At 40.5% G+C, this 22,377-nt stretch overlaps 3 protein-coding genes across 3 annotated transcripts in view; 2 read left to right on the top strand and 1 right to left on the bottom strand.

Moving 5' to 3' along the window:
* Positions 1 to 22,377, bottom strand: part of LOC146670440 (N-acetyltransferase 8-like) — an 850,360-nt gene that overhangs the window by 288,465 nt on the left and 539,518 nt on the right. The gene's annotated exons all lie outside the window — the stretch shown is intronic.
* On the top strand, positions 167 to 5,279 carry LOC146670461 (F-actin-capping protein subunit alpha-1-like). Its single transcript, XM_085407412.1, has 10 exons — positions 167 to 262; positions 1,757 to 1,820; positions 1,912 to 1,963; positions 2,320 to 2,383; positions 2,541 to 2,747; positions 2,835 to 2,914; positions 3,054 to 3,132; positions 3,219 to 3,290; positions 3,382 to 3,444; positions 4,410 to 5,279. Exons 1-10 carry the CDS (start codon positions 227 to 229, stop codon positions 4,548 to 4,550), a joined length of 858 nt encoding a protein of 285 aa, XP_085263538.1. The 5' UTR covers positions 167 to 226; the 3' UTR covers positions 4,551 to 5,279.
* On the top strand, positions 6,993 to 22,365 carry mov10a (Mov10 RNA helicase a). The gene is made up of 22 exons (XM_085407361.1): positions 6,993 to 7,433; positions 7,514 to 7,619; positions 7,763 to 7,938; positions 13,048 to 13,289; positions 13,395 to 13,641; positions 13,794 to 13,931; positions 14,042 to 14,204; positions 14,546 to 14,697; positions 14,774 to 14,944; positions 15,548 to 15,695; positions 17,215 to 17,376; positions 17,607 to 17,710; positions 17,845 to 17,942; positions 18,630 to 18,728; positions 18,912 to 19,017; positions 19,135 to 19,252; positions 20,346 to 20,537; positions 20,640 to 20,711; positions 20,968 to 21,093; positions 21,196 to 21,284; positions 21,502 to 21,620; positions 21,896 to 22,365. The coding sequence occupies exons 1-22, from the start codon at positions 7,312 to 7,314 to the stop codon at positions 21,958 to 21,960; spliced, it is 3,015 nt and encodes a 1,004-aa protein (XP_085263487.1). The 5' UTR covers positions 6,993 to 7,311; the 3' UTR covers positions 21,961 to 22,365.

Below are 22,377 nucleotides of genomic sequence, written 5' to 3'. Positions count from 1 at the left end.
TAATATGTAATGTACTTCATGTTAATTTCCAAAATGTATGAGGATATGCTAAGATTATAATTATCGTCTAAATCTACACATTCGTGCTCACGGCAGCGTGAACGTTGTTGTTTTACCGGCTTGCGCAGACGGTTTCCTGGACTGGGCGGTCGTTGTGTTGGGAGGAGTCAGTCCCACATACCTGGCAACATCCACCGTCGCTTTGTTAACGCTTCATTGAGCCAAGATGGCAGATTTCGAAGAGCTCAGCGATGAAGAGAAGGTATTGCTATATTAATAATCCTCACAATAACAACGTTTAGCTCTAACCTTTGTCGTGAACAATTGCAGACCTCGGAGGGATCTTTAAAGTCGCGTATGAATTTACCAATAGGGCTATGGTAGGTGTTTGTTGGGTGCTAGCTAAACCTAGGCAGGGCTGTATTTGACAGCTCGGAGCTGAAGCTGTTACGTTCTTATACATAGAGTAACTTAACTAAATTACTCGTTTTAAATAGAAGCCATATTCAGCGTACGGCTAACGTCGATTGCTGATTTTGCTCTTAACTTTGCAGTGGTTGACAACTGTTAAATCGAAGGAAGTCCAGCTACTTCCTGCATTTACACCAAGGATCATGACAGAGCATCGATAGCAAAACACCACCCACACCCTATTCACTTTCACGTTTAGCTTCCTCAACCGGTTTTGATATCGTAGGACGTTAAAGTTTGTGGGTATTTTATGCACTAAAGACCTGGTTTAGAAACGCATAAGGAGGGTAGGTCTTCTGCCTCCCTGCAGTGTTACTGAGCCTTGCAGTGACTGGTGTTGCTGTCTGTATCATGCTGCAACATGTTGTAAAATAGCGCATTGCATTCCTGAAGCTGGTATCTGGCCAGGAACTTAACTATTTAAGTATTGTTTCAGTGAATCTTTCAAAATAAGATTAATAGGTTGGTGTGATATCTACACTAAAATAATACATTTGAACTTGTCTGAAGAGTCTGCGTAAATAGTGTGTTCATTTGCGTTTGAATTACACGATGGAGAAGCTGAGTCTGAGCCTGAGAGTGTGCTGTATGCTCTGAATGCCACAATGCCTGCACCACTCTTAAACTGGGTTATTCATTGTAATGTCCCTCTGCCCTTTCAGCAGGACAGCCCAATTGTAGGTCAGTGCCAGCTGCAGCCTGAAGGCTTTAATAATCCTGTCTGCCTGACAGATAGCATCACTGGCAAAATCATACTACAATGTGATAGTGACGTCATAGGTTTAGTAAAGGGATACAGTGAAGGTGGCAAATTTGTGATTTTAAAAAAGGGAACTGTAACCTCTATAGAGAACAACTTAACTTCAGATTTTACAATGAGCTGCCTGGTATAAATGTACAACTTGTGGTCCTCATTGAGTATTACTTTATGAGAGCATAGTATCTGCCTCAGTCACTTCGTTCTAGGGCTTTGACACCACATGCTTGCACATACATACTGGGTGACTGCTAAGAAAAGCCCTTGGGTGACATGTACTGCCATCTAAGGAGTGGCAGAAATAGAGCTAACCAGCCTCTGGCCAAGAAAGTTTGCCCAGTACTCTCTGCTTCACTCTAGTGGTTATTTTGCAGGTTTTAATCTGTTCATATAAATCACCTACTATATCTGTATCTTTATAAAAATGGATACTGTAGCAAGACTAAATAACACCAAAGTTTCTTAGAGATCAAGTGCAGATTCCCATTGATGATGTGGTACTCATCAACACATCTTATTTATTTCCAGGTCCGTATCGCAGCTAATTTTGTGATGCATGCTCCTCCAGGAGAGTTCAATGAAGTTTTCAACGGTAAACCCCGGTTACACCTTGTGTACTAACTGCAATCCATGTGCAAAGAAAAATGTGTTTATGGTTATCTTCCACTACTTGTTGTTCTCAGATGTGCGACTCCTGCTCAACAATGATAATCTCCTCAGAGAGGGTGCAGCTCAGTAAGTTTCCTTCTTTAGCTTCTTTCTTTTCTTTTCCTTTTCTTTTTTCTTTTTTTAAAGGGAACCAATTATTACTCTACTCTCCTCCATTATTTGGAACATGGTCAATGTTCCAAATAATGAGATGACATGCTTATGCAGTCCAAAGCTTAATCAGGCTTCGGACTGTAGTAACTGCTGCATTTCAGACGTTGTTTGCTACACGTGGTTCTCCATGATGTCATTAAGATCTGCTATTCTTTACATTGTCAAAAAGGGCCAAGTATCAGATCACGTAGCACTACTCTAGAGTCTAAGAATAACAACAATGTTATAGATATGGATGCAGCTTATGGTTATATTGTCTTTTGTTATAGTGCCTTTGCCCAGTACAACATGGATCAGTTCACCCGTGCCAAAATTGATGGATATGAAGATCCGGCAAGTTTTGGCCTTTTCTTCTTTTTTTTTTCTTTTCTTTTTTTTCTAAGCATTCAAATAAGTTACTATTATTATTGAATCTACAATTTAATTTATCGTAGGATGCTTGAATGAATTCCCATGGTAACAGCAGGTTTCTCTGTCTGGTCCCCTGCAGGTTCTGATAACAGAGCATGGAGACCTGGGTAATGGCCGTTTCTTTGACCCCCACAACAAGATCTCCTTCAAGTTTGACCACCTGAGGAAGGAGGCCAGCGATCCTCAGCCCCATCAGGGCGAGGCAGCCCTCAGCTCATGGAGAGATGCTTGTGACTCTGCTATTAGAGCATATGTCAAGGAGCACTACCCCAGTGGAGTCTCCACCGTAAGATCGCTCCCTCTCTCATTGCACTATGGCTGTCATGTTGAGTTTAAGCATAATAAGTCACCCACTCCTGGTTATTTGTTTCAGGTTTATGGGAAAACAATTGATGGCCAGAAGACCATTATCGCTTGTATCGAGGGCCATCAATATGAGCCTAAAAACTTCTGGTAAGTTGAGAAAGGATAATGATCTCTTTCTAAATGTCCTTATCAGATTTTCCCAAAGAATTATGTTGATGTAGTGTATTCGTAATGATGCATTTAGGATCGTCTTTCAAGCATAGCCTTCTGCGTTTTCCTTGCCCAGGAACGGTCGCTGCCGATCTGAGTGGAAGTTCAGTGTCTCACAGCCTACAGCACAGGTTGCCGGAGTCTTGAAAATACAGGTATGTTAAATTTTTATTTGCCGGAATTTAAGAATATTCTTGATATTAGTTTTGTCTCAATGTTGTATTTCCTCTCCTTACCACAGGTACATTATTATGAGGATGGAAATGTACAGCTGGTCAGCCATAAAGATGTACAGAAATCACTGACTGTGTCTGTAAGTGTTGCTCTATGTCTGTGGGCTAAAGTTTAAGAACATGTTGATTTTATTTGGATCTGTTTAACTCATGTACGTTTATTTTTGGCAGAACGAGAGCCAGACTGCAAAGGAGTTAGTAAAAATTATTGAAGATGCAGAAAATGAGTACCAGGTATGTGGGAATTGCCTAAATTTGAGAGAAAAATAATAATAAAGCCACAGAAGAGCTGTGGCAAGTTGTATAAAATGTACTTCCTACTGGCTAAGATCCTCAACAAGCTGTGCACATATGTACAAAGAACAATAGGTGATCTTTAAAAGGGGAAGACTGATTGCAACACACTTTTTTTTTTTTTTTTATTTCCTAGTTGGTAAGTGAAGCTACTAATGGCATTATTTTTGTAAGCACTCTTGGCTGACAAATGACCATTGCAAGATTTTTATATATTTACACCATAGTGTTATAAAATAAGTGACAAAAGGTGTCCCGTTAAATAGTTGGAAATCAGAATCATTAATTAAATAATTACAGCTATTTTCAGGTGTTGAGTGAACATTGTAAAATAAAATAAAATAAAACGCATGTTTATTATTAACTGGAACTGACAGCTATTTCCAAGGACTGTATCAGGATATATACATAACGTCACTGTTTAGGCAACTGTTTCCCATCTTTTAAAAAAAAAAGCTTCAAAGGGCACCAGCAGCGCAAACAAACTGTAATTAGTGGAGGTGACGTCTAGCAGACAGCAACGGGCTGTAGCTGTCTCTGTCAGCACGCCTGTTAGCCAAAACATTCAAGCTCTGTAACTTTAAACGTTAACTGTGTTTAATTTATTGACTGAGATATAGAAAGAAGTTCACTTTTCTAACTATAAACATGCTTTTCAATTCAGGTTTATACATATGTATATCACAACAACAGTCACCTCAAGGTGATTTATACTGCAAGGCAAAACTCACCATCGGGTAATCCCCTAGGAGCAAAGCGCTTTGCAACAGTGGCAAGGAAAAACTCCTTTTTCACAGGAGGATACCTCTGGCAGAGCCAGGCAGCCAGCCATCTGCCGTGATTATAGGGAGACAGGGCAGAACACACATGCACACTTTTTAATGCTGCTAATTTTAACATTTCAGGTGGCCATCAGTGAGAACTATCAGACCATGTCAGACACCACATTCAAAGCCTTACGTCGCCAACTCCCAGTCACCCGGACCAAGATTGACTGGAACAAGATCCTGAGCTACAAGATTGGCAAGGAGATGCAGAATGCTTAGAGGAGAGGGTCTGCTGGGGTTACAACAAACTGATTGGGAAACTGGTAGCTGCGCAAACATGTGTGATGCAACCTAATGTACTGTATGTCCTTCCAGAGAATTACAGTTTTTGTTCAGCACTAAGAGGGAATGCCTTTATTTTAAAATGACATTGAGTGGTCTAACTGTTGCTCATTTGTAAACTTTTTTTAAACTAATAATGCCTTTAGTGACACTGTGAAAGTTTGGCTGGTGTCTGTCATTCAAATTCTCACAAATACGATGTACACAGAGTGGCTCTGGTCCCTCAGTGTTTCAAACAGACACATGGCCTCCATAAAGCTCCTTGATTTTCATGTAGCAACTTACACTTTCTATATAGCTAGAGTCCTCTAAGAGCTTCCTTACCTCTATAGTTTTCTTTTTCTTTTTTTAAACAGAGGGAAACTATTATATGCAGTTTGAAATGTTACCCAACTGGAGAATATAGCATTCCTTTGGTTGTAGCCAGCAGGAATACTAAAGTACATCTTTTCTTGTCCCATTCCTAGACACGGTCTTTTACCTGTCAAAGTTTAGTTCTTCTATTTCTCTCAGGTACTGAGAGATGACTTGAGTGATATTACTTTCCCCTGGCATGATAAAGTATTGGTGTCCTCTTGCCAGCTGTTTGCCTTTAGCTCCTGCTATATTTTTTTATACAAACTGTAAGTACATTTATTATTCATGAAATAAAAAAATTGCACAAAACATTTTAAGCACTTGTCATATATTTGTTTTGGGGTTTTTTTTGTTTTTTTTTTAATCAGTGAAATTATTTGCTTTCAGAGTTCAGGGTGGGGCATCTGGATCCTATCACAGCTGTCACATGATGTGAGGCAGGGTATACAGGGCTAACACATGGAGACAAATGACCATTCACACTCACATCCACGCATATGGTTAAATAATTTAACCATATGTGTGGATTTAACTTAAATTAGAATTACCTGTTAACCTAACCCCATGCTTATCTTTGGATTATAGAAGAAGCAGCAGTACCTGGAGAGAACTAACACAGGCACAGAAAGACCCCAAACTGGTTTTAAACACAGCCTTCTTGCTGTGAGACAACAGTGTTAATCACCACACCACCGTGCCTCCTCTATCACATATCATTTTTGATATTTCTAATTTAAATCTTGGACTCGGTAAACATTCTCTTATACCTGTGTGTGCTGCAGGGATTTCTAAAATGCTGGCTACAGACCAGCTGGCTAATTAGATCAAGTTTTTCTGTGCTCTCATCAAAGTATACAAATACAGATGTGTTATATACACTGATATGAAATAGATCATTATTTTTCTTTTTCTTTTTTCATGCACAGTGAACTTTGGCATACAGACAACATCTATTGTGAATAGTTTATGAAGATTATGTATCTTAAAAAGGAAAAAAAAAGCTGAAATAAGCGGTCTAAACAAACAGCCAATAGTTACTGTAGTGCCCCTATTAGATTTGTGCACTCATATTGATCGTAGAATGGGTTTATTAGGATTAAAGTATGAGTGTGTTTATGTTTACTTGGTTTAGTCAGATCGTATTTGCCTGTAATTGTGACATAAATTAAGACTAGACCAGACAGCAGTGGTGAGACCTTTATGTTACTCATGTCTAAGCAAACATACCATCGATGATGGTACAGAGTGACTTGCTGCTATTGTTTCTTTTCATAAACGAAATATTCTCGACCCTTTGTGTAAAACGCGCACTTGTAACAGTTAAATAGTTTATCATTTGCTGTATTTTTCTCGCTGTTTTTTTTTTTTAATTATTATTATTTTTACCAAACAGTGCTAGTTGAGTGAGAAAATGGAGACGATACAAATGCCTTTTCAAATGTTTAAGCTTTTTGTCTTTAGCCGCGTCACCTCATTATTTTTTGTCGAAATAAGGAAAAATAGTACAGCACGGACATTTACTATTATGCAATAAAAAGATCTGATCAAAGACGAGCTTTCAAGCAGTGGTGTGGTGGCCGTGTGTAGATGCAAAACTATTGAAAATAGTGGATGTAACAAAGTTAGCCAATCGAAAAAAACGAGGAATTTTTTTTCTCCACCTCCCAGCTGTAATCCTTGTTATGAACGTAGCTTATCCTAAAAGAAAGATATTTGTTTATTTAAATTTTTCTGTTTGAAATCGACGGAAACACGTCGTATCACTGGACAAACGCCAAACATAGGTTATATAATCCAGCCCAGGGACTGCCGAGCAATTACAGCTCCGAGGCAGCTCTCGCAAGCTACTTGTCATTCAGACCATAAATAAAAATGATAATTTATGCACTTTATTTTAATATTTAGAAACCGAACACTCCCCCCTAAATCATTTTATTTTCGAGCCACAGGATAAAGGATTTTGTTCTGTGCGGGAGTATTTTCATTCCACTTGCGTAGCGCATTTACAGATGATCCCTGACTGGGACAGTTGGCGAGCGTTGACAAAAACCGGGCTTTGCGCTAAATGCGCACAGTAGTAGATTTTATGCATCAGTTAGTAAACATTTTAAACCAGAGTATGAACAAGAAATCGCTGCTAAACTTCCAAACACCGTTAATTTGTGCATAGATTGCGCAAAAAATACACAGCACGTGGAAATTTCTTCCCTGTTGAGGCACATTTGCACCCAGGAGTCACATTAATACTCGAGGAAACAGAAGCGTTCTTTTCCAGCAGATGAACTTCCTCACTTTCTGTTAGTCGGCAGTCAGTGACAGCGGCCTGTAAAAGCACCTCGACATGCCGTCGCTTAAAGACTCGCTTGAATCCGGACTGGACTTCATTGAATTTCTGGGAGACAGGGTATCCGGCATCAGCAAAAAGGAACTTAAAGACATCTACAACTCCGAATTCAGGGGCAGGTAGGCTGCATTTAAACACAGTGTGTCCCACGCACCCGGTCTGCTTTGTGTCCAACAGCCTGTTTTTCCTGTGTTCGCAGAGAAGGAATAAAAGATCCCAACTTTTACAAAGTTCTCCTTGCGCTTGTGAAATTCAACAAAGCCCAGATAAGGCAGGGACAAGTCTACATTAATGCCAGACCTCAGGTAACACATATATAGTCAGTGAGTACAAGTTTCCCTGTGCCATATATTAGTCAGTGCTATGATGGGATGAGTTTGGGTATGTTTTGTTCCCATTCCTGGAAAATGGAGAATCAGAACAGGGAACTGTGCTGTTATTTTTGTAGTTTCGCGTGTACTGTGACCAATGGAGGAGGCCCCGGGCCACTCAGCCACAGGATCTGGGCTCTGGCCCTCAGACGCCAGCTGGGACACCTGCTGGCTCCTCCACCCCTGTGGCACCTGTGCTGACCCCAAAGAAAAAACTTGCATCAGAAATCCTTCGCAAGTTGAAGGTGAACAGGTAAAATGCATTTTGAGTTAGTATTACATGTTTCTCTATCCCATCGTCTTTTTTTCTAATTCTCAGACCCGCCCTCATAAATGTGAATTTGCTTTTTCATGTAGGAGCATGATATAACAACAATAAAGCAGGGTGTTGCCGCACAAAAGACTACGTGAGATTAAAACAAGAGAGGAGCAGGGCGTGTTCGTTTAGTTGGTTTATATGACGTGAAGATTCGGAAGAAACGTCATGTTGAGCATTGCATAAAAAGTTTCACCTGTCCATTTTCTTCCACTTATCCAATTCAGGGTTATCCGAATTGGATAAGTGGCAGCTGGAGCGTATCCCAGCTGCCATAGAGTGAGAGGCAAGGTACACCACTATATGGTCAGGCCCTGACCATATAGTGGATTTTAATCCAGGGCCTTCTAGGAGTAGTACTTACGTGTGTGTGTGTGTGTGTGTAATTCTACATGTTCTTCCCATGACTGTGGGTTTTCTTTCATAGACAAAAGACACCCAGGTGTGGATTCTAAACCACTCTTAGGTGTAAGTGGAGCACATATTTTTGCTAGTGTGTCTGTAAATATTGCCAGCTGGCAAATGATAATATATGGGACAGATAAGACTGATTACTAGGGTTTTATATCGGCCAGTGATGGTTAATAAAATATAATTTCTCACCAACCATTTTGGTTTAGTTTTTAATCGCACATATTCAGCAACTTTAGTCCATGTTGACATGACAGCATTGCACAGTTGCTGCTTATCTCTGATGTGAATCTCCCATTCTACTACATGCCAAAGGTACCCCATTGGGTTGACATCTGATGACTGTGGACGCTATTTGAGTACCATGAACTCACTGTAATGTTTAAGAAACCAGTTTGAGATGAGTTAAGCTTTATGAAATAGTGCATTATCCAGCTGGAAGCAACCATCACTGTGGTCATAGTGGGAGTGACATGGTCAGCACCAATACTCAGGTAGTATACAGTGGAAATGCCCCCAAAGTATCAAGATACCCAAACGAGAAGTAGAACAAAATAAACATTGTTTTTTTTTCTGTTCTCTGGGGTGTCTAATATATGAAAGGGATATAAAAAATATTTACTGCAAAAGTGTTGAAATTCACAGATATTGTGATATCCTCCATATATAAAAAAAAAAACACAAAATAATGCCAAGCTGAACAACTTGTGACATACTTTTTTTTAAATGCAAATTAGCTTGAAGACATGAATGTTGTGGCTTGTTGGGAAGCATCCAGTTAGTTCTGATCATGAACACAGATTAGTTTTGCAGGACAAAAATATAGACATATTAAAAACACAAAAGTAGCTGACATAAAACAAATACATGGTAAAGTCAAATGTAATTTGCTGTTAGATGATGTCCAAGAGCAATATCCCATTAAAAGCGTGACTTGGCAGTAATGGGAAATGTCAAGACATCTGTAAAGATTGTGGCTAATGGGGATGGGTCAGTTTACACTTTGTGTTGTAATGGCTTGAAGTTATCAAATTACCCTCAGCCAGTCGGACTCTGCTTTCATATTATTATAGCTTATATAATGGCAATATATAGCTTTGCAAAAGATGTTTTGATAATATTTTATTGAATAGAATGCCTTTATTGTCATTGTACGTGCACATTGAAATTATGGGTGTTCCATGCCAACTGTGCAGGAATAAAATATCATTAGTAAGACAGCACCCCTTTCACACCTGTGCATTTTATCGTTTTTAATATAAAACAGTGACTATAGCCGATTAAAATACTGGATTTAGTGCAGTCAGACCTTTACAACAAATCATATGTGGGGTTTCTGCGACAATCACAGCAAAAACTATTACCAAATATATTAACCACATCGTCATGCGTATCTATCATTCGGTTTTTAACTATGGGATATCACAATATCTGTAAATTTACCACTTTTTATGGAAGAATCTCTTTCATTATTATTATAGACTTTATAGAATATGAAAAATGTTGATGTACTTTGATTTATCTTCAGTAGGGGTATCTCAGTATTTTAGAGGCATTTCCACTGTGCCAAGTTAGTGCAAAGAAAATCTCCCCAGTGCCATTACATATAAACAACCAGCCTGAACTGTTGATAAAAGATGGGATAGATCTCTGCTTTCATGCTGTTTTTGCCAAATTCTGAGCCTAGTGTCTGAATGTCACAACAGAAGTGGAGATTCCTCAATTCAGGCAATGTTTTTCAAATCGTCTGTAGTTCAGTTTCAGTATTAAGTGATTGTTTGAGTTGCTTTTACGTTCCTCTATCAGCAGACGCACTTTTCTCCTCTCCCTTATCTTTTCTGCCTTATGTCCTTGTCTAGTCTCGTGTCTTTTTTGTATTACTTTCCCTGGAACACTCTCTCACAGTCTGTGTCTAAAACCTAAAAGAGAATTATGGATTTGATCAACTGGTCTCTTAATGCTATTGACACCCTTTAACGAGAAGTCTGGGCTCGGGAGAACCCGAGTGCCCTGGAGGGACTTTCCCTGCCGGATACACGATGGACGGGTGGCAGAGGATCGTGTGCCTGGCGGGACTGTCGATCGAGGGCGCTGAAGATATCTACCTATTCGGAACCATGATAACAGGGTTCTTGCTGATCGGAGCTGGCTTGGCCCGGGCTTATCGGAGAATTAAGAGAGCGGAACCAGCTGTTCAAACCCCCACAAGGCTGCCCGCTGGGATTGGAACGACAGGTGCGACTTCTCAGAAAGGGCTCACTGAAGGCAGCATGGTTAAGAGCTTGGAGGCGCTTACGACTGCAGTGAATGCTCAGAATAACACCTTTGAGCGTATGTATGTTGGATTACATCAGGAAAGAATCAACTCAGAACAACATCTCTGGGCGGAGCTGGATTACACCTCGGATCAGTTGGCTGCGGTCGTGAGGTCTCAGAATCTGCTATGTGAGCAAAAAGAGTGACAAGACCACAGAATCGACGGCTAATAACATCACGGAGAAGCTCACAGCTATTAACGGGAGACTGAGAGACCAGTGTCGGAGTGTTAAAAAACAGCTTGAAATTCTCAATTACCATCATAACCCGGCTACCCCTTCGGCGCCAGCTCAAGGCTGAAGCCGAACAACAACTCCCTGATAACGACTGTGTTGAGTCTGGTCTGTTCCTTCCCATTCCCTACAAGGCCACCTGGGTTGGCTGGAAGACTGTTTACTTAGCCTGGCAGGGCGAAGGACACTGCCTCAGCTGAACTATGGACACACACACACATACATATACTGATACTGATAAGCACTCACTGACGCATCACCCTCCCTACCCCGGATCCAATGCCACCTCCAATGCTTACCTCCCCCATGATGTGGACATCGGGTCAGCTGGAGGCGCAGTCGAAGATTGTAGCGGTCCCAGATCAGATGTACACACCGGAACTCTTTCCCATGTTGCTTGTCTGTGTTTATTGTGTTATGGTGTGTTGATATCTGTGCATTCCTGTATTATCCTTTTGTGTTGCACATTTCAATGTTTTTTTTCCTCGCTACCTAGCCTGACCTGGCTCCCCAATGTGATGTTTGTATTGTATGTACGGTCGGCAAGGTCTGTCATCTCGGTTGTGGGCAAAAGACCTGCAACTGACAAATAAAGGCTATCTCTCATCATCTCATCTCATCTTATAGTCTGGCCATCTCCAGTGACCTCTGGCATCAGCGGGGCATTTTTGCCCAGAGAACTGAAGCTCACTGGATATTTGATCTTTTCTAGACCATTATCTGCAAATCCCAGAGATAGCAGTGTAGAAATATCCCAGAAGATCAGCATTTTCTAAACCTAACCGTGCCACATTCAGAGTCCCTGAAAGCACCTTTCTGACCTGTTTTGATGCTCAGTTTGAACCTTAGCGGATGATCTTGACCGTATCTACATGCCAAAATGTATCGAGTATCTATCATGTAATTGGTTCATTTAAGATTTTAATGTATCTCTTATTGCATCAGCATGAATAAATATAAGCTGATAACTTGGTGTCACGAATCAGCTTAAAGTTCAAAAGAATAACCTTGAATTAAAGTAAGATGCTTGCTAACACTAATCAGCTGCCTTGGCTCATACAGGAAAAGGGGAAAAAACAAAACAAGAAACTACAAGCAGAGTGGGAGGGGCCTTAACAAAAGAAATGATGTTGCACAGTTTGTCCATTAGAGAGCACTAACAAGTTAATTTTTCAACATCTGTTTCAGAATGGTTCTTGTCATAAAAGCAAATAAGAGGCCATGTTAAGACTCGGGGTGCGTTTGCCTGTTAGTGATGTGCAAGCGCACATTATTGATAAGGGTGTAATTTGCTTGTGTTTATGTCACAATTCTTCATTTTTAAGTGACCAAGAGTGGTTTAACAAGCACTTCAGATACAGATACACAAGTTAAAACAAAGTAACTTTATCATGACATTTAGAAACTTGCAGATTTTGTATTTGATTGGTAACCCGTGGAGTGAGGCCGGTGCAGGGGAGAGCTGCTTTCTCTTCTTGGTATGACTGAGGAGTCTCTCTGCTTCACTTTAAACCACCTGCAGATGAGACAAAGACTGACTCAAAGAAAACAAGACATGAGCTAAAAAAAAACCTTCATGATATTCCTGAGAACTGGCTTTATCAGGAGGGGTTTTTTTTTTAGAACTGATAATCAGCACTTTGTTTTATGACATACAAGTCAAAGGAAAAAGATAGAAGATGATGATGAGATGAGAAGTTCCAACTGTGGTAATTTTCCAGAACTGTAAAACTGTGTGCAACGTTTTAACTGCACAGCAGTTTTAATCTGAGTCAGTGGTGGAGTATTCCTGTGTAAACTGAATCGTTGCCAGTTTGGGTGTCAGTGATTTACTGATATCACTCAGTCACAAAGATCATATAGTCCATGATATGAATCCACTATGCAGTTAAAAAGGCTTCTTTTCAAGAGCATCTGAGGTTTGTTTTTTATTACCTTCTACCTGTTTAATAGCAGACAGTCATGGGATAAGTGGGGCTGATGAAACGTTACGTTTTATTTACCAGGTACACTGGTTTTTCAGTGATTCGGCACCATCTTGTCTTGTCGTTGTTAAAATTGCAGCCTGATCTTGATTCACCTGCAGGAAAGAGCATACGGCTGATAAGGGCGGCATCGAGATCACATCGGACCCCGTGGAGAGCGGTGGGAAGGTTCAGTTCGCTGTGGATCGCCTGCGGGAGCCGTTCGTTGTCAGGTTCCACATTGTCAATAAAGGCACTGACAACATCCACTTGACGTACTACACTGCCCTGCACAGGATCCGCTGTTTCACTCTAGAGGATAAGAGGAGAGTGACCAGAGCATCTCCGCTGTTCCTCTGTCCTGGTGAGACACTGATGACTTCTTCTCTGCCTTTAGAAATGAGAGAAATAAACTAGCTAATGTTCACAAATTCTTCCTTTTTTTTCTTTCGTCTTTTTTTCCCTCCAGGAGAGAGCTATGAAGTTGAGGTTAAGTACATTCTGAACCACTATGGATATTTCCCTGCCACAATGTATTTCGAGTTCTGCCCAGATTTGCCTGGATCGGTGCCCTTCTGCATTGTCAGGGAGATAGAAGCTGCAGCCCAGACTCCACTGGCTGTGGAGCTAGGGCCTGTGGCTCCTTATAAACCATTTCGGGTGGCTGCTTACAAGCCTGTTGACACCATTATAGTAGATGGAGTACCACCTGACAGGTAATGAATTTCAAAACTGATTGTAAAAATTACTTTGAAGCATTTTTGCTCACTTGGACTTTAGATCAACAAGTTGTCCCTGAGGGTTTAGCGACCGTGTGTCTTCTGAAACTGATCACAGCCATATGGTGTTTTGTTTTCTTCTTCTGCAGTTCTGTTGTGCCTTTGAAGATGGCAGTGAAATTAGGAGACTACAAGTATCATAATGACCTGAAGGATTTGGCTAGACGAAGGATGGAAGACTCCGAGTACCTCTCTCCAACTGCCAAACAGAAACTTGCATCAGTGAAGTAAGCAAATCACCCAATTCATTACAACCAGCTATGCGTTTTCTGTGATGAGTATTTTATAGAACTAACCCAATGTTAAATGCACCGTTTACCTCTGCTTTGACATCCAGGGGTCTCCTCAGTTGTCCCTTAAAGATGAAGAACTACTCGCATCGGTTTCATCTCCTGCTGCACCTTGAAGAGATACAGATGGAGGTTGACATCCGAAAGTATGATCTCCTCAATCAAACCATGACTCAAGACCAAGGCAACAGAAAACTCCTGAAACTCAGAGTAAAGAGATTTTAATTAGAACACCGTCTGCTACGCTCTGTGTTTGCAGTGGCTCTATTTTTGCTGGAGCAGCTGGCATCTCTGAAGCATTGAATTCACTTGTAAATTGTGCTTCTTGGCAGTTAACTTCAGAATGCATTTTATTTGTTTGGGACCTTGTATTCTTAATGAAGGAGCTAGATGACCTTCCTCCCGTTTTACTTGTACAGATGATTATACGATCTAGTTCTCATACACAGATTTGTTTATTTAGCTTGTCATATCTACCCATCTGAATCACCTGCAGACTTGTAGTTTTTTTAAAAACATATCAATGGCCCAACATCGATGTTGTCTGACAGGTTCCTGGTGTCGCTGAGAATCGGCCATCTGTGCTTCGAGGAGATTGTCTGAGAGTATCCAAATCTGAGGACACCGTCCAGCCCATTACTGTGTATACCGGATATGTTCACAGAGTAGAACTGGACAGTGTGAAGCTGGGTTTCTCAAAAAAGTATGAGCTAGAATAATGATATGTTGACTAAGAACTCACAATGAGAAACTTGTTGCTTACTTTTCAATCATTTCAGGTTGTTGCAGATCTTTATCAGCAATATGAAGTTTAATGTGGAGTTTACTCTCAACCGGTACCCTTTGAAGCTACAACACAGGGCTGTAGACCTGGCAGTAAAACATCAACTTGAGGAGGTGCTGTTTCCGTCGGGTGCAGCAGTGGCTAGTGTGCCCATGCCTAAACTCAGGTCCGGTGCCTATTTGTATGCACTGCATCATCTATAAATGCAACACTTAACCACATTTAATGACAATAGTGATAATAACTTTATTTGTATAGCACCTTTAAAAGTTACAAAGTGCTTCACAGTTTTGGATCAAAACACAAAAGTGAAGATAAGGGTAGATCCTCAGAAATGCTAACGCATGGTCTTTCATTAATACATACACACTCCTGTACATATATATTAGAAGGAAAAACAGACCACAAATAATGAAGAGACCAGCTGCATTAATAAGGTCTCAGTAATCTGCTATATTTGCGAGAGCTTGGCCATGTAGGGTTTTATGTTACGGATACATTGAATTGTACTGTGTCCTACTGTATATTCTGCCTGGTACTGGTGGTAGGAGAACAGTGAGCTTCTGAAAATGAGAGTGTGGCCTCAGCAGCATTTCTCTGTTGTTTTCCTGGGCATTTAGCCACTATGTTGCATTAACAGGAGGGATTACTGCTCTTTGGTTTAATGCCATAAACCAAATGGGCACAAGGTGCATAACAGGTTTTTAAACACACATTTACACACCTTTTATGCTAAGTGTAAAAAGTCCATTTCTACATCTCTTTCCAGGATGTTTAATCGACAGCTGGAAAACAACCCGGAGCAACATGCTGCAGTCCAGCGCATTGTGGCTGGATCCTCGAAACCAGCTCCTCATCTTGTGTTTGGGCCTCCTGGAACTGGAAAGACAATCACTGTGGTTGAAGCAATCAATCAGGTATAAAGTTACATGCAGTTAAGATCTGTATGAATGAGATCTTCAGAGATTAATCAGATATCTTACTTGTGAGTTGCCAGAAAACATATTCGTTCTTCATTGGCTGTTACATTGTAACAAATTTAAAGCTGTTGGATTTTGAACAAGACATTTGATATTGTTACTTTGAGTAGAATCTTTGATATTTACTTTATTATTCCATCCATTTATTTTCTTGATTCCTGGTCCAGTTCAGGACCACTGGAGGCCTAGAGCCCATCCCAACGGTCATAGAGACACCCTGGACAGGTTGCCAGTGCAGGACTGGCAGATTATTCAGAATCAAACGAATCTTTGGCTAATCCATAGTTTAAGTTGGTGTTTTTGTTTTGTTTTTTCTCACAGGTCTAAATTGGGTAAAAGGTTGATGGGTGGTTCTTTGGCGTTTTTCTACTCTGAGCACTTAATGTGCTTTATATAACTTGCCTCATGCCCCCATTCACACATTTATGCTAAGTGCTTTTTTTGTCTAATATTCACACTTCATGAACAATCACATTCAGTATCTTGGCCTACTTTGGGTTGCAGCCAGGGATCAAACCATGAGCCTTCCAGTTAACAGGTGACCTGCTCTACCCCGCGACCCCGCGTCTATACAAGTAACTTACACAAGTAAGATTTCTCTTTGCAAGACAGATTTTGCACAGGAATCAGCATGTGTTGGCATGTTTGTAAGGTGATTCCCAGATATCTCGCTGTATATTAGAAACACACTAAGAGATTTTTCTTTTTTTTGAACCAGTTGCTTATTTGCTCTCGAGTATTATGATTATTAGTACTTTCAATTTAGAGATTTTACATTGCCAACAAATGTCGCAGTTGGCACAGTTGCTTTACAGCAAGGACGGTCCTGGAGTAGGCATGTTCTGTCCATGCTTGCCTGGGTTTTCTCTGGATACTCCAGCTTCCTCCCACAGTCCAACAACATGTGAGTTGGGTTAATTGGTGATTTTTAAATTGTCCACATGGGTGAATATGAGTATGAACAGTTGTTTATCTCTCTGTGTTGGGCCTGCAAAAGACTGGTAAACTGTACAAGGTGTAAGCTGCTTTTCGTTCTGTGACAACTAGGATGCGCTTCAGCCCCGCGGTGACTCTGAACTGGATAAATGGTGGTATATTTTGGAATTGATTCACTTCAGGAAACACTAAAAAAAATGGAAACCAAACTTTAACATAAAGGGCTTGCAAAATTCAACAATGCTGTAATTTGTGATGTTATCTGTGATGTTGTAACTGTTTCTCAGAAATTTGTACTTACTATAGGACAAATACTGTGGCTGTATGTCCTTGGTGCAATGTACTTTGAATTCTGTGCACATCTGCCAGGTTAGGTGCCTTTCTGAAATAAGTGACAGCCGCAGACCGGGTCCTGCTGGGTGTGAGGCAAAGGCCTGTGGCTCCCTATAAACCATGTTATGTCTTTGCACACAAGCCTGTTATTATTAAGTAATGACTTTTATTTTGCTCGTCTTGTCAGGTCAGCAAGGCAGATCCATCAGCCCACATCCTCGCCTGTGCACCTTCAAACAGTGCATGCGACCTGCTCTGTGAGAGACTACAAGTAAACATGGATTCTCATCAGATTTACCGCGTGTACGCCAACAGCCGAGACCCAAACAGCGTTCCCAAGAGTCTGCTGGTGAGCTACATATGGACTAATTGTGTATCCATATATATACACAGCCCATAATGTTTAAAAATTACATGTGAAATAGAGTGCCATTGCATTCTCTTGTCTCAGCAAGCCCCATAAATATGCCCGCATTTTCACTAAATTCCTCATGATCACACTGAGGAATCAATGATTGTAATCACTATGGGAAAGCTGAACAAAAGGTTACGTTCTCATATTTTTTTTGGTTCTTTCAGAAATACTGTAACTGGGACGAGAGCAAAGACAGCTTTGTGCCTCCACAGAAAGAGGTTACGATGAAGTACAAAGTCGTAGTTACAACTATGGTCACAGCTGGCAGGTAAGAGCCAGTGTGTGGCATGTAAAGTGTCCATTATGATGTGTTTTTAAACACTCTTTGACATCTGGCACATTTTTCGTGTTATGAGCCATGCGGCACTTGATTATGCTGCTGTGTGTTTGTGTCTTTGTGAGGCTTGTGTCTGGAGGGATTCCAGTTGGCCATTTTTCGCATGTGTTTGTGGATGAGGGAGGCCAAGCTGTAGAGCCAGAGTGTGTCATTGCTATTGCAGGTAAACTATGAATGTCTGAACTACATGTTTTTCATCATGATGTCCTTCACCATGCACACTAAGCAAATATGTAGGACTCCCTTCATTCATTTGCACGTTAAAATTAGAAACATTCAGATCTGTGAGTGATGCTGAAAGGCTTCACTCTCAGACTGCAAAATGGGAGTTTTCCTTCCCACTGTTGCCATGTGCTTGCTCATAGGGGGCTTTGTGATTGTCACCTCAAGGTGCTTACGATATAAAGCGCCTTGTGGGGACTTTTGTTGAATTGGCGCTACATAAATAAAGTCTTTTGTGAAACCTTCAAGAATCTGAAATTCTTACATCCAACTTCCTGTTAAATATGTTTTTTTTTCCATTAAATCTGGTATTAATGCAGTACATGGACCTTTCATATATACACTTATCTGATTACAGAACTTTATCCACACCCAGCTGCTTTATACATGTTTTTTGTTTTCTCCAAAGCTAGCTAAAGGCTGTAAAATAAATAAATAAAATGTATGGGTTAAGACTTTTACAGCTTACAAATTCTGCATATATGTGACCTTAAGTCAGAGCAGTTGTAAATTAATTTGTTCTTACACATTACACTTCCTCAGTAAATCGGTTCTCGTGATTAAAGGTCATAACTTGCAAGTGCTGAAATTGATGCACCTTGTTACAGACTCATTTGTTGTTTCATAGGTCTGCTCGATGCAGAGAAAGGTCAGCTGGTACTGGCAGGAGATCCTAAGCAGCTGGGACCAATCCTTCGATCTCCTTTTGCAATAGAACATGGACTCGGTAAGTCCAGTGGTCTCATTTTCTTTTCTTTCTGATCAGATGGCGTTAGTTGCATCACTGTGTATCCCTGGCAGTTTTCACTGGTAATAGTTTAGGATCAAATGAATGCTTAGTGCTGCTTCAGTTATTTGAGTTTTTCTCAGATTAACATGAATTCAAATCTGTATCATGAATGCTTTTTAGGGCTTTCTCTACTGGAGAGGCTGATGAGACATAATTCGTTATATCAGAAAAATACAGACGGGCATTTTGACACTCGCTTTGTCACCAAACTGCTGCGAAACTACAGGTGGGTCTTTCAGCTATTGCTTGTCAAAGCCATTTTTTACTTGTGCTGCTGTGTTAATCACCAATAATGCTTCATCGTTTTTTTTATTGTTCTTCTTTTTCCTTCCCGTTCACTCAGGTCACACAGTGCTATTCTGAAAATCCCCAATGAGTTGTTCTATGAGAATGAATTGCAGGTGTTTGCTGACCAATGGGAGCGTGAGACCTATTGCAACTGGGAATACCTTCCGAAGAAGGTGAGGCCTCGGGAACTTTTCATTTATTTTGTTTGGTTTTTGGTTTTTTCTTGTCCCCCTAAGTCATCCGCAAAGCATATGATTAGATGCAAAGGTGTATTTGTCAACTCTGATTTCATCATACATTAATTTAAAAATAAAAAAAACTGTGATGAACATGAATAAATAAAATAGTAAAGTGCATCTGAGCTTTACAGATGCAATGTTTGCTTTGAAAGTGATGAGAGAGAAGTAAGGTTAGAAGGAGTTTCACTGTGTCTGTGGATCTAGAGAAACCATGTGATAGGGTGCTAAGAGAGGAACTGTGGTACTGAATGAGGAAGTCAAGAGTGGCAGTGATGTATGTGAGGGTGGTGCGGGACGTGCGTGAGAACAGCAAAACACTAGTGAAGTGTGTGGGAGTGACAGATGAGTTTAAGGTGGAGGTGGGATTACATCAGGGATTAGCTCTGAGCCTCTGCTGACAATTGAAGTTACACAAGAGGACTGTGATGTTCACGGACAACACTGTGATTTGTGAGTAGAGGAAAGGTGGAGGTATGCTAAAGTCAGTAGAAGCAAGATAGATGACATGTTTGAATGAGAGGGAGCAGAAGTAGTGAAGCTGGGTGAGATGGGTCTCGTCTATGCAAAGAACAAAAAAAGTGCACAAGAGAGGTGAAGAAGGAGGCGCAGGCAGGGTGGAGTGGGTGGAGACAGAGGGCCAAGCTGGAAGTTGCTGGTACATGAGGGACCAGATTAGAAATGAGTATATCAGAGGGACAAGTTTGGTTGACTGGTTTTGGAGACGAAGTTTGCAGGGGTTTGTTTTGGAGATGTCCAGAGGAGGGATAGTGGATATATTTTGGATAAAGGATGCTGAAGATGGAAGAAAAAAGACTGGCTGAAACAAAAGTAGATATTAAAACATGAAAACAACTCATGTTGTAAAAGTACAATTTTTCTTAAAACTTCATAGACCTTATGGGAGTGCTCACGTGTACAATTCATGTGTAGTTTTAATTCACATTTTTAATTTCACTAAGGAGTCAGTCGCCAAATTGTATTTGAACCATATTTAACAAGAATAACTGACAGTGCTACCCCACTACAGGGTTTTCCAGTGATCTTCCATGGAGTGATGGGCAAAGATGAGAGAGAGGCGAACAGTCCGTCTTTCTTCAACGTGTCTGAGATTGAAGTCCTGATCGACTACCTCACCAAACTGATGGAAACGCAAGGAAAGAAGGGTCTCCCCAAACTGTCTGCAACAGACATCGGAATAATCGCCCCCTACAGAAAACAAGTGAATATGCATGGTGCACATTTGTGTTAAATGACTGAGGATAAAAGGAGGTTGTTTGGTTCATTCATAATTTCCCATGACTGCTTTTCTTTTTGCTAACAGGTTGAGAAAATCCAGAAGGCCCTGAGATTTGTCCCAGCGCTGAGTCGCTGGAGTGATCTCAAAGAGCTGAAGGTTAGCAGCTCTGCTGTAAACGATCTGTGTCAGTTAATATGGTTATATGCCCCCATGCAAACCTAAGATGCTCATTTACAGTGTCTTCTAAATTGTTTTAATAAAATGTAATCAAAAGATTGATCTGCTGTTTATTTCTAATCAGAAGTGTAATTTAATTATTGAGGATGCATTCAACAGTTATAAGATTAAAGTTTTATTAGATGGTAGATGGTAAAGTGCACCCCCCCCCCCCCCCCCCCTTTTATAATATCAGGTCGGCTCTGTGGAGGAGTTTCAGGGACAAGAGAGGAAGATCATTATGGTCTCCACCGTCCGTAGCAGCATCAACTATGTCAAGATGGACAGAGACTTCAATATTGGGTTCCTGTCAAATGAAAAGGTTTGTCACATCATTTAAGCTTATAAGACAGCCTGCTGCTTCTTTAATGGTTGAATAAATTACTAATATATTCTTTTTTTATATATATGTATTCACTTGTAGAGGTTCAACGTAGCCTTGACGAGAGCCAGGTCCCTGCTTATAGTGGTGGGAAACCCTGTGATCCTCAAGAAGGACCCAACATGGGAGAAGTAAGCGAAGGCAAGATGTTTTGGGAGGCACTGAGTAAACGTAGTGATTACCGAAAGTGAAACCTCATTGTTAGCTGACAAAACAACCTCAAATTGTTCACTTTGTTGCCATTTTGGAGCCTTTGGGCTGTATAAAATTTGCCCAGTTAACAAGGAGTGCACATTTCTTGAGCATTTCTCACTCACGTTTTCTTAATTTTTGCTTTTTTGTTCACAGGTTCATCAGCTACTGTGTGAAGGAGAAGGGCTACACTGGATTTGAGTTCAGCGATGTGGAAGAGGAAGATGATATTGTGTCCAGACTGGCGACGCTGAAAATCAACATGGATTCTGAATGTGAGTACAGCTTTATCCTCAGTAAGACTGCAGCAGACAGTAGACTCGACAGTTGCATGTGTCTTTTTCTCCAGACTTTAGGCTTTATTTGCTGAGGTAAATAGTTGCATGATTGAAACCTTAAAATGTAAAAGCATTTAGAACAAAACATTTTCCCGGTGAGTCTCCAAAAGTTGATTCTGTTCATCTGGACTTAGCGTTCCCAGTAAGTATTCTTCAAAAAAAAATAAAAAATAAAAAATCTTTTGCTAAGATTTTGTCTGTCTTTGTTCTAGGTCCTGTTCCAGAGGAGAGTGCCATTCAGCAATTTGTGGACCCTGGGTGGAAAAATGAGCATTAACATTTCCTCTAAACTAGGACATAGCGTCTGCGACAGATGGATTTAAAGCCATTTGAATGCATAGCAAGTGTCAGTCTTTTATTTTATTCTCTGTCTTACTGCTTCAGCACATGATTTAAGACCATATCCTTTTATGAACCTATTTAAGTGCAATAAATGCTCCTCTGTTTCTAATCACAGTGGCAAAATGAAGCAGTGAACTTTGGCTTTTTACACTTACCTGGTCTGTTTATTTAGCCCAGTTAACATAACTATGGCTGTACAGATGCTAAAATGTCCTACAGATGGGAAAAGAATGGAAGATCATTTTAATACACTGATTCATCACCGTATGTCTTATGACTTATGTCAATTCAAAACTTAAAAAAAATAAACTGACTTTTTGATCTGCTGTATATTATATTACACCGTGGTGCC

The sequence above is a fragment of the Rhamphochromis longiceps genome, linkage group LG5, assembly GCF_057381845.1.
Source record: "Rhamphochromis longiceps isolate RC_006_pf linkage group LG5, R_longiceps_female_GT1.1, whole genome shotgun sequence".
In the NCBI taxonomy this organism is placed as follows: Eukaryota; Metazoa; Chordata; class Actinopteri; order Cichliformes; family Cichlidae; genus Rhamphochromis; species Rhamphochromis longiceps.
The sequence above is the reverse complement of the archived record's forward strand: the minus strand, read 5'-3'. Positions and strand labels throughout refer to the sequence as shown.

What these genes read in the sequence shown, in the direction of transcription:
- LOC146670461 (XM_085407412.1), top strand. Translation starts at nt 227, where the DNA reads ATGGCAGATTTCGAAGAGCTCAGCGATGAAGAGAAG. An exon ending in CTCAGAGAGGGTGCAGCTCA is followed by an intron (nt 1,964 to 2,319) that starts GTAAGTTTCCTT and finishes CTTTTGTTATAG; the next exon opens with TGCCTTTGCCCAGTACAACA. An exon ending in AGAAATCACTGACTGTGTCT is followed by an intron (nt 3,291 to 3,381) that starts GTAAGTGTTGCT and finishes TATTTTTGGCAG; the next exon opens with AACGAGAGCCAGACTGCAAA.
- mov10a (XM_085407361.1), top strand. Translation starts at nt 7,312, where the DNA reads ATGCCGTCGCTTAAAGACTCGCTTGAATCCGGACTGGACTTCATTGAA. An exon ending in GAAAACTCCTGAAACTCAGA is followed by an intron (nt 14,205 to 14,545) that starts GTAAAGAGATTT and finishes GTTGTCTGACAG; the next exon opens with GTTCCTGGTGTCGCTGAGAA. An exon ending in AATCAACATGGATTCTGAAT is followed by an intron (nt 21,621 to 21,895) that starts GTGAGTACAGCT and finishes TCTTTGTTCTAG; the next exon opens with GTCCTGTTCCAGAGGAGAGT.